At 31.2% G+C, this 14,019-nt stretch overlaps 2 protein-coding genes across 3 annotated transcripts in view; one reads left to right on the forward strand and one right to left on the reverse strand.

Moving 5' to 3' along the window:
• The window catches only part of LOC143067862 (ubiquinone biosynthesis monooxygenase COQ6, mitochondrial-like), a 43,081-nt gene that overhangs the window by 12,276 nt on the left and 16,786 nt on the right, over positions 1-14,019 (forward strand). The window lies entirely within an intron of this gene.
• On the reverse strand, positions 134-13,966 carry LOC143067859 (uncharacterized). 2 transcript variants are annotated; one of them, XM_076241444.1, is made up of 13 exons: positions 13,927-13,966; positions 11,293-11,364; positions 10,662-10,721; positions 9,674-9,845; positions 9,167-9,285; positions 8,685-8,956; positions 8,197-8,318; positions 6,673-7,014; positions 6,198-6,311; positions 5,138-5,375; positions 4,127-4,316; positions 3,240-3,373; positions 1,990-2,352 (listed from the first exon to the last, which is right to left on the reverse strand). In XM_076241444.1, exons 1-13 carry the CDS (start codon positions 13,949-13,951, stop codon positions 2,005-2,007), a joined length of 2,208 nt encoding a protein of 735 aa, XP_076097559.1. In that variant the 5' UTR covers positions 13,952-13,966; the 3' UTR covers positions 1,990-2,004. The 2 variants fall into 2 exon arrangements, with proteins under 2 accessions (XP_076097558.1, XP_076097559.1); XM_076241443.1 differs by lacking the exon at positions 13,927-13,966 and having other exon boundaries at positions 134-2,352; positions 11,293-12,502.

Here is a 14,019-nt window from a genome sequence, read left to right on the forward strand (position 1 = left end):
GCTTATCCTTTGTGATTTTTTTATTCAAATGAAAAACTGAGCAAGCATCCAACTTAATTTAGAATAAGAACAATAAACAGAGAATTATTTAGATTAGGAGTTTATTAAAAATTCTAGAAATGAAACGGTTTAGATCATGGGATCATGGGCTGTTACTGTAGCATTGTTATTAGTTTTCTTCTTAAAAAAAGGCTTTCCATTGGCCACAAACTATTTTGTTATCATGTATGTATGGTCACAACACTGTGATCATGTACATGTATGTATGGTCACACTACTGTCATCATGTTATGTATGTGTGGTTAAACCTGTGATCATGTATGTATGGTCACAACACTCAAGCACTGTGGTTTTTAAACTTGTTTATGTAATGGTCAATGTGCTGTTACCATTCTGGAAAAGTTAAATTATTGTTGTCATTCTATAATCATCAATGTTGTGTTACCATTCTGGAATTTTCAATCTAAGAATACTTTTGAAAGATCAATTAAATGATAATTAACACTACATCGACCATTCTGGAATGGTAACACTACATCGACCATTCTGGAATGGTAACACTACTTTGACCATTCTGGAATGGTAACTCTACATCTACCATTCTGGAATGGTAACACTACATTGACCATTCTGGAATGGTAACACTACATCGACCATTCTGGAATGGTAACTCTACATTGACCATTCTGGAATGGTAACACTACATCGACCATTCTGGAATGGTAACTCTACATCGACCATTCTGGAATGGTAACACTAGATCGACCATTCTGGAATGGTAACACTACATTGACCATTCTGGAATGGTAACACTTCATTCAACATTATAAAAAATAATACTTTGAACAATGCATTTTTTGTAGATCCCAATTAGTAGTACAAAACAAGAAGGTGATAAAAGAACCTTAAGATATGTAAATTAATTATCCATCAAAACTTTAAACTATAGCATACTGCTCCAATTAGAAGACCATAGATTCCATTGACGACGTCAGCAAATGAGCCAGATGTAAATTTATTAAATTATGTCACCTACTATAGAAGCCAATACAGATAAAAATTGATTATATTACTCTTCATTTTGATTGTCATCTTTTTCATATAAATGTTAACATATATGCAGTTGGCTTTTTCAACTACAAATTCGAAATGAGGATAAAGAAATGTGTTAGTGTTATGGAGGTAAATCAGTCTACCAGTCTAAATAAATTTCTGAAGATAAAGTTTCAGTGGAAAATAAAATTATTCTGACAGATATATGATCCAACCATAAGTCATATATTGAGTCTGTTACTTTAAGCGCTTTTCCAAAACCGAGATACTTAATACATTAGCACCATTTTTTGTTTGTTACAGTTTGACCTGACTACACTCCTGACTTTTTTTTAATTACAGATAGAACAGCAAGCAACTATATACCTTCTTCCTGGAATTGATCAAGTTTGTTTTTGCTCATTGTTGAAGGATGACCTATAGTTTTTAAATTCTATGACATCTGTTGTCTGGGGAGAGTTGTCTAATTAGCAATCTTACCACATCTTAACTTAGTTCACCTGCATTAGATTAACTATTTGACTTACAGTGTGAAAGGGCAGTCTTATAAAAAGTATACTGGGGACCCAATAAATGAAAAATTAAATTTACCACTTTGGATGGGTGAAATTTTCATATTGTACACAAGTAAAACAAATACAGGAATTTAAATCACCTTCTATGGTTGGCTACTTTATTTTCAATGTGCTTTCTATAAATACTAAGTGTCTTTTAATAGTACAGCTGAAGTGTTTGTGGTAAATGATGAGTTTTTTTCATAATAGATGTTGCTGTCTTATTGACTCCTTTCCCACATCACCTTTATTCATATAATCATCATTTATATATGATTGCAAGTTATGGTTGGTAACTTTAATTACTTCTAGGCTCTTTTATATATTTAAAAGCTGCTATTCATAAACGTTTTTAAAATAATAAAGTGCATTCTATCTGTTAAAATAAATATTTTATTTAATATCTGTCAATTGCATCCTTGACAGATTTTGGTAGGTGTCCATTGTTGGTTAATTTGAAGCCACTTTTCCAAATTTGGTCTCTGGTTACTGTTTCAGTAAAAGGCTCCCTCTTTCCTCTCTGTCCTGAAATAGGCACTGTGCATGGAGACCAGCTTGTAGACTTACTGCCCTTGTACCATAGTATATGTATATTGTGACCACAAATTGACATTACTTTTCCAATTTGTGGCCACTCATCGCTGTACTTTTCCAGATTTGTTAAAACAAAATCATCTGCCTTGAGACCTTCCTCCATTATGATTGGTTGAGACTTGGCAGGCTTTGTTTTCTTCCCAAGGATAACCTGAAAAATATGAGCAACCAGTTGAAGTGCATGGTTGATACATTTATTATAAGATAATAAAACATATGAATATTTGTAATATTTGTTTGATTCAAGGTACTTGATATGTTTGATTTTTTAATGAATATCTATCGAGTTGTCAAAATCTACTGTTCATGTATTTACCAAACAATCAAAAAGAATGGTATAATGCATGATGGGTACAGATTTGACCCTGATTTTAAGTTCAATGGTAAGAGGTAAAAAATGTTTAAGTTGTCATAAAGACATGTGAGAAAGTTAAATAGAACTATTTGTGTCAAAGTTTTATTCGAAAACAATGATTTTTTCATCAAAAATAGGTCAAAAGTAAGTGATTTTGAGGAAATTTGACAAAATTGTCCAGATTTTAACCAAATTCAGGACCAGTAAACATAGAGTCAAGAAACTAGATATTCAAGGTTTAACATGTAAAATGTTATGACAAACACTTTTTTCAAAAATCAATTTTGTCTGCATATGTGCTAGGTTTCTTGTCCAAAAAAACAGATAAAATTTACCAATTTTCATTGATTTTTTCGTGTACAATAAAAATGAGTACTGTTCATGACGTCATCAGCAGTACACAAGAACTTCAATTTTCAACAAAAAGGCTTTGTTTGTACCTAGTCACTATTTTAGCTATGATTCATTGTGATAGTGGTCAATAAATCCTAATTTGAAATTTAGTGTAAAAAAGAGAGCTATTTAAGGGCCTTATAAAAACTACTCCTTTTGTATATATGTAATACAAGTTCGTGTACCAACAAAGTAAAATAAAGTGTCATGATATTCATATATTTCATATGTAATCTTCATTTATTGCAAATTATAGCAATGTTGAGGAACTTATGAAGAGTTCAACTTACAGGTGGCATGACATCTCTGTTCACTACTATCTCTGGCACTGAAAATGTTGTTATATCAGGAAGTGGTCTTTGAGCCACAAATCGGGCCAATTCAAATAGTTTAAAACTTGAGTCATCATCTTCATATTCCAGTTCTGCAAACATTAAATATTTGAAATTAATTTCACATAACTAGTTTAAATTTGATGAACCAAAATTAGGCATACAATTACTACTTAAGGTATGGGCGTCTTTCTCATTCTTAGATTTAAAAAAAAAAACAAGAATATAAGTTCCCAATTTTCAAAAATGTTGATGCAGGAATACAGCTGATGAATGTGAATAAGCATTTAAAAGAACTAATTTATAGGATTATAATTCATAAATATTCATCTTTTGCTCTATTTTGATTGTTTTTGAATTTACATTTTAAGGGGAGGTAACTCTAAAGTAGTGCTTTTTCTAAAGGAATCTTCCTGGAATTTTGCTATTATTTCAGCTGGAAAAAACACATGGTTAACCTGCCTTTTTTTAAATATTCTCAAAGAATTTTATTTTCGTATTTTATTTTATTATTTAGTTTAGCTTATGTTCACAAAATGATGTTTTTTTCCTGTATAAGCAATACAAAATGTGTCATTTTGTCACAACCTGTAGCATGAGAAAATGCCTGTTGACCTATCATTTTTATCATTTTTTTATAAGATATAAAAATTTACCATGAACTAATATATTCAAATAGAAAACATCCTTGGGAGCAAGTTAGAATTTCTTTTAAGCTCTGTTTTACTCAAATAAAGGGAAATATAAGGAAAAGAAAATTCTAAATAAAAGACCACAGTCATAAACTCCAGTTCTACAAATAGTTTGTGCTTAAATAATAATAACTCTGAATTACCAGGCCTTACCTTCATTATGTTTTTCCTGGAAAAATCTCTCCCACCATATCATATCTTCTTTATCTATGTACTTCCTTGCTCCCAAGATCGAGTTTTCCACTTTGTCCAGATCTTGGAAATTGGGTTGTAATAGTTTAGGTTGAGTTGTGGGCAGCCTTAATAGGGGATATCTATCAGAGCCCTCACATTCTCTCCAAGCCTATAATTAAGATTAAAACATGAAAAGTAATCATCAATTATTTTAAGCTGACAACTATAATACCAGTGAAAGATATTTCATAGTTCTATTAATTTACAGTAAAAGGCTTTCGAGCCTTAAGGTGGTACCTAACACTACAGGGAGATAACTCTGTAATATCAGCTAAAGGTTTTAATTACGTTGCGTTGTGAAGGCAATATAAAGCTTCTCAATGATCAAAATTAGTGTTTGTCAAACTGCTATATAACCAGTGTATTTTTTCTGATAAAACGCTTGGTTCAAATTTTTTCAATTTTTCATATTTTTGTTAAAGGGTCAAAGTAAATACTTTGTAAAAATTTTATGAAAATTAAACGAGCCAAATTAATTTTAGTGAAAGTGTTGGGTACCACCTTAAATAAATGACAAAGAAACATTTTAAATTGTGAACTTTATGTTTTTTTAGTGGTTATTTATAGACCACATATAATTTTTTTAATTTATTTCATGTATAACCAATTGACACACAATTGCGCACTCGTTTAATCCATGTGTTATTCGATCACAGGTTGTCTTATTTTTTATATTCAAATACGGCGATTAGTTATACTATAATAAATAGTAATTGAGCCAAAAAAGAATACCAAATTGTCTCAAATATGAATTGAATTTATGTGTGACACAAAACAATTAAATTTTTTTTTTAAAGCCTTGTATATATGAAAAGGACTTTTTATTCTTGATACTGACTTTATCACTGTTAAATATCTGGTGAGCCTGAAGGAAAAAGATCGAAGTATATATTCCAAGATCTAGTGTATAATATATTAACAATGTATTACCTTTGTAGTTGTCCATTCTTTGAAGACCATTTTTGTTTTGCCATTTTCTAGTTTGAACTTATAGACATGGTGTCTAGAATGCCCACTCATTGGTGCAAGGTAGGGAGTAATCCATTCAGAATAATTATATACTTGGCACGTTTTGATACTGGTTGGTTTGGGGTTATAGCAGTTTTGAAATCCATTCATTAGTGAATCCATGGTTTTACAACTATTGTGGTTTAACCAAATGGAAAACCTAAAATTGAAAAAAATTATAAAGAATTCAAAATGAGCCATGTATATATAACATACGAAGTAGGTCTGGAGTCTTTTTCTTGTACGTGTTGGAAAAACATCTAGTTTGAATTAATTTCACACCTATCATTCAATATAAAACAGAAACCCTAAAAAATGTGAATTTTAAAAAGTTAAAGTGTCTTAGAACAGATTTAAAATTGTATAAAAAAGTCATTTGAAAGTCAAGTGGAGATAATTATATTTATTAACCAACCAAAAGTGCATTATTGCCAAAAGTGACTTCATTAAAAACTACATATTTTCTGTAATGGCCCTGTTTTTTTGTGTAATGGCCCTGTTTTTCTGTAATGGCCCTGTTTTTTCTGTAATGGCCCCGTTTTTCTGTAATGGCCCTGTTTTTTGTGTAATGGCCCTGTTTTTCTGTAATGGCCCTGTATTAATGCCCAGTTTGTTTGTATTAAGCCCTGTTATGGTTTTTAATAAAGTTAATAAAACTAAGTTGTAAAGAGTATAATACCTTTTTGTATTTTATTTAATTTTGTAACAAGCAACCAACATTAAAGAACCATATAAAGGGATCACTGTTCATCCTGTTTTTTAACACATATCTCTTTCAACTTAATATCTTTGATACAGATGAGGAAGTGTAGCTAGGTGTTACAGATGTTAACAAAGATGAACATCTACATTTATGTTAGTTGATATGTCTTGTAGATGCCTTACTTGTTAACTCACACATCATGTGACCTTTACAGTCATGACTTTAAAAAGTTTTAAAAAAAATATATACTTTTCAACTCTTATATATATTATACTTTACCTTGAAAACATTTGATCTATGTCTTCATGAGTGTGGCCAACCATAAGGAAACTTAATTTTATTTTCCTGAATACCTTCAGTTCCACTAAGAAGGCCAGGAAAGACATCAGATATCTGAAAAAATTGTTTGATGCTAAATAATAGACATAAAAACTTCAAAAGGTTAACATTTTTTTAGGTAGTCAATAAAGTATGATCGTCACTGTCCCCCATTTATGACAAATTCTGGATTCCCAATTGTTTTAAGAACTTAGAAGATTGAATATTTACAATATGCTTGTTGCAATATTGTTTAAAAATCAAACAGCTCAAAAATTTTCATAACTATGAATCCTGGAATTATTTAAAGCAGTTAATTATTACAAAATCAGTTTCATTTCTATGAAATAGGTACATCAAAAGAAGACAATGGTGAATTTTAGAGATTTCTATTTGTGCATTGCATTTGTCACTATTCTTATTATAATAATCATACCGGTTTTTGTTCTCCCTCCCACAGTTATCCATCTGAAGGTATAGCACTTCAGGTAACGAGTCCTTCATCATGAACAGAATATTCATTAAAGTTGAAACGGTTAAGTTACTGCCATGAGGCCATTGAAATATGTCAAAAAATCCATAAGCACCTATCCCATGGACAATGGCACCAAGAAGATGGGTTTTAAGCTTCCACATTCCGTCTGCAAACTTTGGTGTTGCTGTGAAATGTGGAATCATAGTCTTTGCTTGGTCCATTGCGTCCATGATAATAGATAGGTACTTATCAGGATTCCTCCTGGCCTTCATGGCATGTTTGTAGTACTTTTCTCTTTCAGATCTGAAATATAAAATTAATAGAAATAAAAACATAAAATTTTACACTAGTAATTTTGGGGCCCTTTATAACTTGTTGTTCGGTTAGCCTGGGGTCCTGGCTAATCTTGTTGCAACGCACAGCTAGATTGGGCCCGGATGCCAGGCTAGTTGTTTGGTGTTAGCCAAGGCTTAGTGTTGAAGGCTGTACATTGACCTATAATGGTTCATTTTTTTAAACTGTTATTTGGATGGAGAGTTGTCTCATTGGCACTCACACCACATCTTCCTATAACTATACAAAGAAATAAAATGCTTTGCTCCTTCATGAATGGGACAATAACCCCCAAACTCAATCCTGGGATTTCCTTTTGTGATATGGAACCTTGTGGTACAATATAAGACAGATTCATACACTTACATACAAGTTATTGCCCAGAAATTACAAAAATGTTAGTTTTTGGTCCCTCTTTAATTCCTAAAGCACCATAACCCCTTAAATGAATACAAACCTTCTACTTGAGGTATAAGACATTGTGGAACAATTTCAGAGCAATCAAAATATTTATAGTCATACACAAGTTATTATTCTGTTTTGGGCCCCCAATTCCTAAACTTTTTGGACCATCATCCCCAAAATCAACCCCAACCTTCCTTTTGTGGTATGAACCTTCTTATAATATTTCAAATAAGATCCATTAATGTCAACTAAAGTTGTTTTCCAGAAACCAATGATATTGTTTTGTGGTAATAAGCATTGTGTGTAAGCTTCATGGCATTTGGTTGAGACTAACTAAAGTTGGAGATTGGAAACAAGAATTTTAATATTTTTTCCATGTGTAAATGGGCATAACTTCAGAACAGATGAAACCAATTTTTACCAAATTTCAAACTTGATCAGTGTTTTGTGTTAAAAAACCTTTGTGTATAAGTTCCATAAGATTAGGTTGATGCAAACTGAAGTTAGAGAACTAATGTGAAAAGATTGGTTAGCAGGAATCAAGAAGCTATTCACTTTTTTTATTTTTGTTTCTGTTTATTTATCTATTTAATTATCTATTTATTTATTATTATTTATTTCTTTCTTTTTTTTTTTGGGGGGGGGGGGGGGGGATATTTAATATTTGGTACTTTAAATCTGTATACCTAATAAATTTAATTAGGAGTACCTATGATAAGATATTTCAAAGAATGAACAGTAACTTACTTCTGTTGTTTAAGATGTGTATCACGTTGCTGCATCAACTGCTTCCGTACCTCCTTATTCCTTGTAGATTCTATTTCATTTTTCAGAAGAACACAAGTATTACATTCTGAAAATCTTGATCTCTGCAAAATATTATAAGTAAAATATCAAATGATTTGCATGAATTTGGAGATACAAATTTATCTATAATAAGAAAAAACTAATACATGTATGACGGGTTTCATAACAAATTCCCAATGACCATCATCATAAATAATCATCCATATCCCCCTTTTTCAAAAGAACATTAAGGTCCAAGTCAGTTAAATTTAACAAAAAAGTTTTAATTTTCATCTTATGTTCGCTACTCTGTTTTAAAATAACAAGCTTGTGTTTGCATATATCTTGAAATAATTTTTTATGGAAACATAGTTTGCTTGGGCAATAATGAATTTGTACATTTCTTTGGATATTAAAAATACAGTTCCAATTATAACTTCATGACTTACTCTTGGTATTGCAATATGGCGTAGTTCTGTTCTCCATACAAGAAGGAAATGAGACAGTGATATACATTGTGAAGTTGGTCCCTCCAATTCACTGACCATTGTACTGTAAACTGAAGATTTTGTTAAACAACAAGGTAGATGAAGCTGCTTACTGTCTGGCATAAAACCGGCATAAGAGTTTGCAAAATCCTGAAGCCACGCTAGGGCAGTCAATGTTTTTGGCTCTACACTTCCTAATGGTCGTCCACTTTTCTCTGCTGTTACCTTTCCATCTATAAAAAAAAAAGTTCAAATTTTATTGCTTAATTTATATTTTTTTTTTTACATGTTTGAACCAAGTAAATAGGGTTGACATACAGACACAGTATGCTTTTTAGAATTTGTGTGTTGAAATTAATCTCATGATATTTAATAGGTGTTTATGATTATGTTTTCATACACATTTCTGAAAAAGGTAAAAAAGAGTAAAATAACATTCCTACCTAAAACCTGCTTTTGAATAGTATAAAACGTTGACTCTGGAATTCCTAAGGTAAGCCTCCATGCCTTCAGACACACATTTTTCGATCCTACAATCCATTGTCTTTCACTTCCTCTTGAACTAAAAATTGAGACATATATTTGATTTTTGATCATAGCCATAAAAACACAATATTGTGATAAATTCTTTCATTCCCATAAAAGAAAGTAACATTTTTAAGTAATTGTTTCAATCATATGAAAGACAATTTTATTAAACTTTTTCTATCATTGCATGTTTTGTATCTATAGATTTAAAATAATATGGCCATTTTAATTATCAAAATGTTTTAGTAAAAAGAAATAATAGATATACTCCCTTAAGGTGGTAACTTACACTACAGGGAGATAATTCTGTAAGAATCAGCTGACCATTTAAATCAAGTGGAATTGTTAAGGAAATATAAAATTAACAAGCCAAATTAATATTAGTAAAGGTGTCAGGTACCACTTTATGTCTTGAAACTTACTTTGAAGATAAAATAATCCAGTCAATTATACATTGGCTTCTCTCAGATTTTGTTTTTTCTTGGAAAAGGTTTCTTGCCATTGCTAGATCTTCAACTTTCACACCTGACAGGCAAAATACAGAACAACAAAATACTACTTGGAGTGTGTCTAATGCAAGAATCTTCATTTTTCCTGTAAAATAAAATGTATTTTAGCCATAAATATTTAAAATCCTAAAACACATTTTACACAATCTTGGATGCTGTATGGGTTTTACTCAATGTTGATGGCCTATATTTCAATGGCAGTCAGCAGGGTTTAGGAACATCAGTTGTTTAATCTGCTAGTCAAATGCGTTTTGTTAAAATATATTTTTTTCACTATTTTGTATGTGCTGTATTTAGACCATTCTACAGTGAAATTTGTTACATGCACACGTATAAAGTTTTCATCTGACAAAATCATAGGTTGAACATTGTTTTCACTGCTCACTGATGATACCCCCGCCGCAAGTGGATACAATATTAATAGTGTAAAAATATGCAAGTGTTCGGTAAACAGGAAGTTGTCGAGTGATAAATCTGAAAACGCATCACACTGTATAGCTGACTTATATAAATCCTGAAACCAAATTTCAGAAATCCTTGTATTGTAGTTCCTAAGAAAAATGTGTCGAAATTTTTAACTTGGCTATCATGTGTAAAATCATACAAGTGTTCGGTAAACAGGAAGTTGTCGAGTGATCAATCTGAAAACGCATCACACGGTATAGCTGACTTAGATAAACCCTGAAACCAAATTTCAGAAATCCTTGTATTGTTGTTCTTGAGAAAAATGCGACAAAAATATTCATGGGACGGACGGACTGACTGACGGACTGACGGAAGGACGGACTGACAGACTGACGGAAGGACAGACAGAGGTAAAACAGTATACCCCCCTTTTTTAATTATTAGAAAATGGACAGACATATTGACAGAAAATTCTTATGAACTATTCCATATTTACCTTTCCTCTCTGAATGCCTGTCATCCATTGTTCTTTTTTTGGGTAATGTTTCAACAGAACCTATAATTCATGGAGAAAAAAAAATGTGTATAACTGATAAGCTGCCTCAAGTTGTTGTATGGGTAATAGTTTTACATAGGAATATTTGTGACATTATTTTAGACGTGAATTTCCATGAGAATTAGTCTAGGACCCTTAACTTATGATATCAGAATAAATTTACAGTAATTGTTTTAAAATTATGAACTTAAATTTTTGTATTTGATGCGACTGACATACAAGTGAGAGGTTTAGCTAGCTTTAAAACCAGGTTTAATCCACAATTTTCTAGATAAGAAAATGCCTGTACCAAGTCCGGAATATGACAGTTGTTATCCATTCGGTTGCTGTGTTTGAACTTTTGATTTTGCCATTTGATTGGGGACTTTCCTTTTTGAATTTTCCTTGGAGTTCAGTATTTTTGTGATTTTACTTTTTATACTTGTAATACTTGTTCATCTTGTAAATTTAAACCAGGACAAATTTACTACTTACACAGGAACACTGATGATAAGTAGGGAGATTTTAAATCTTATCTATGTTGCATGTAATATATTACAAAACATAATATCTTATATTAAAATTAGTATACCATGTTCTTCAAAGTATGAGAAATCTTCTTCCGTATCACTCTCCTCATCAATGTCTTCATACTGGTATGGATCTAGTAAACATTTATAATCATTTATCATATGTTTAGTAGTAAATGCAGTAGTTTTACATATTTGATAAATAGCCTGCTGTTTAATCCATATTGCGCAACTTTGATGCACACCCTTTATAGCATACCCTTTATCACACCCCTACTTTTTTTTCTACATAGTCAGTTTTGTTTAATATAAGCAAACTAGGGATGCCACATGTAGTGAAGGATCTGAGTTGTCTGATTCATATGAAAATTTCATGGCAGATAGATCACAGAATTATATGTTAATATCATGTTAGAATTGCTTTAAATGCTTTTAAAAAGATTTTAGCCGAAAAATGCATTTTGCTCCATTGTTATGTTTTTTGCTATGTCGTAGAACGACTACTAGTATCTTAATTGGTTGGCGGGCTGCCGTCATGGAAACATTTTTTGAACAAGAGACCCGAGTGATGAGTGTGTCCATGTAGTTTCAAAAAAGATTTATGTAACAGTTTACGGACGACACATGACGAAAATCTCACTTTTGGCCATGTTAAATAAAAAAGGCTATGTTTATTGGTACGGCATAAGTCATAAGCCATCACGTATCTTCATATACTTGCTAGGCTTATCCATAGATGTTATACCCATATGCATACAGAATTTATTTTTTCGAATTTCATGATGTCCAGATCAAAATTTCTTAAACAGCTTTTATTTTTAACACATAACTGATCTTAACTGTATGAAGATTGTTGGTTTATTTTGTCACTTTTTTATGTGAACTTTTATTTTATGATAAAAAGTAATGCTTATATTATATTAATATCTATAAAGTTTTTTAAGTATCATTTTGCTACAAGCTTGGACTATTATACCGACGGCCCGAATTTCATCAAGAAATATCAGTTATTTCCCCTTAGTTTACGTTTTCAAATAAATCAAATTTTACTGTTTTTATTTATTAAATTTATTTTAACCATTAACGTATTGTGTATGTTATCAAACATTGTCATACATCAGTTTTTTATATCAAAATAAAAGCAATAATTAGAAGACAAATATGCAAAGCTTGTTTTTAGATTGCACCCAACCATTTAATATCGACATGTCTATATACTCAAACTCAAACATACAATTCCAAATAGCGACCGTGCAAGGGCTATATAGCCAGTCAAGACCAAAAAAAAAAAAAAAAAAAAAAAAAAAAAAGAGTGTTTAAACAATTTTACTTCCATATATATACCGACCGTGCAAGGGCTGAAAAGCCAGTCCAGGTCGTTAAACACTTCCATATATATATACCGACCTTTAAGGGCTGAAAACTATTTTAAATAGTTTTAAATCGTTTAATCTTAACCAAATGCATCTAGTCCCCAAAAATACTACCATTAGTTTATAAAACTACCTAGATAATGTTGAAGTTTGTAATGCAATTTATCAGGTAATTACAGATTTTAATATTGAAACTGCATCATATTACCTAAATATAATGCACACGATCTATTTGAGTAGTCTAAATGCGTTGACTGTAAATTTCTATGTCATATACAGTCACTGAGCTGATATCACTTTTCCTCATGAATATTTATTTTAAATAGAAATTGCCGAAATTGTAATTAATTATTCATACGATCTTTTCAACATGTATGTATGTGCCTGTGTCAAGTCAGGAGCCTGTAATTCAGTGGTTGTTGCTTGTTTATGTGTTTCATATTTGTTTTTCGTTCATTTTTTTACATAAATAAGGCCGTTAGTTTTCTCGTTTGAATTGTTTTACATTGTCTTATCGGGGCCTTTTATAGCTGACTATATGCGGTAGGCCGTACGGTGACCTATAATTGCTAATGTTTGTGTCATTTTGGTCTTTTATGGATAGTTGTCTCATTGGCAATCATACCACATCTTCTTTTTATATTTTGTTTCCAATGTATACAAAGACTCGAAATTATTTCCGTTTAAAATAAATAAATGTCATAACGCAATGTGAAATAAACCTGGAAATGATCGCAATTACTGATTACAACTGACTACTCGCAGAGATACTTAAATTTGAAACACCAAATGACTTTGAAAGAAAGAAGTTCCAGGCATATATTTTTCTTACTTTTAACTATATATGTTACGCTTTCGTATAAATATAACCGACTTTACGGAATGGGATATTGAAGTCAGTTGGGGCTTTCGTCCCGGGATTTCGACAAATTCTTTAGCTAGATGTTTAAGGATAATTGTTTCATTAGCAATGACAAAACCAATCTATATGTTACATAAAGGAAAAACTATTTTGGCGCAAATGAAACGGAAATGCCAATTGGCGCAAAAGAAAAACATCGAATGTAAATAACTGTGTTCATGGGATGAAAAATTTAAGTATGAATATAAAAAGCACAATATGAATAGTAATGATTAAAATTTTAATTTGAAGTTCAGTAGAAAGAAGTTAAATAACTTAAAATTTCAGACCACATACGGGCCCAGGAAAACAGCACTTGTCTTTGAAACCCAACCGCCAGAGAAATACGGAAATGATAAAATATATTCAATAACAACATTAAGAATTGCAGTAACACAGTAAATCAATAAAAATTAATGTACCTTTGTATTCTAAATCTTCTTCCATCTTTAAATGCTGAAATAATGGTATGTTGTTTTCTTAAAACCAACTGTCAAACTTATTCCGCAATTGAA

This window comes from Mytilus galloprovincialis, chromosome 3 (assembly GCF_965363235.1).
Source record: "Mytilus galloprovincialis chromosome 3, xbMytGall1.hap1.1, whole genome shotgun sequence".
Taxonomy (NCBI): domain Eukaryota; kingdom Metazoa; phylum Mollusca; class Bivalvia; order Mytilida; family Mytilidae; genus Mytilus; species Mytilus galloprovincialis.

Excerpts from the sequence above, each read along its gene's own strand:
- LOC143067859 (XM_076241443.1), bottom strand. The coding sequence starts at position 11,392 with ATGATAAATGATTATAAATGTTTACTAGATCCATACCAGTATGAAGAC. Across the intron at positions 8,319-8,684 it reads GCCATATTGCAATACCAAGA|AGATCAAGATTTTCAGAATG; the intron begins GTAAGTCATGAA and ends AATATTTTGCAG. Across the intron at positions 3,374-4,126 it reads CCAGGAAAAACATAATGAAG|AACTGGAATATGAAGATGAT; the intron begins GTAAGGCCTGGT and ends TAATGTTTGCAG.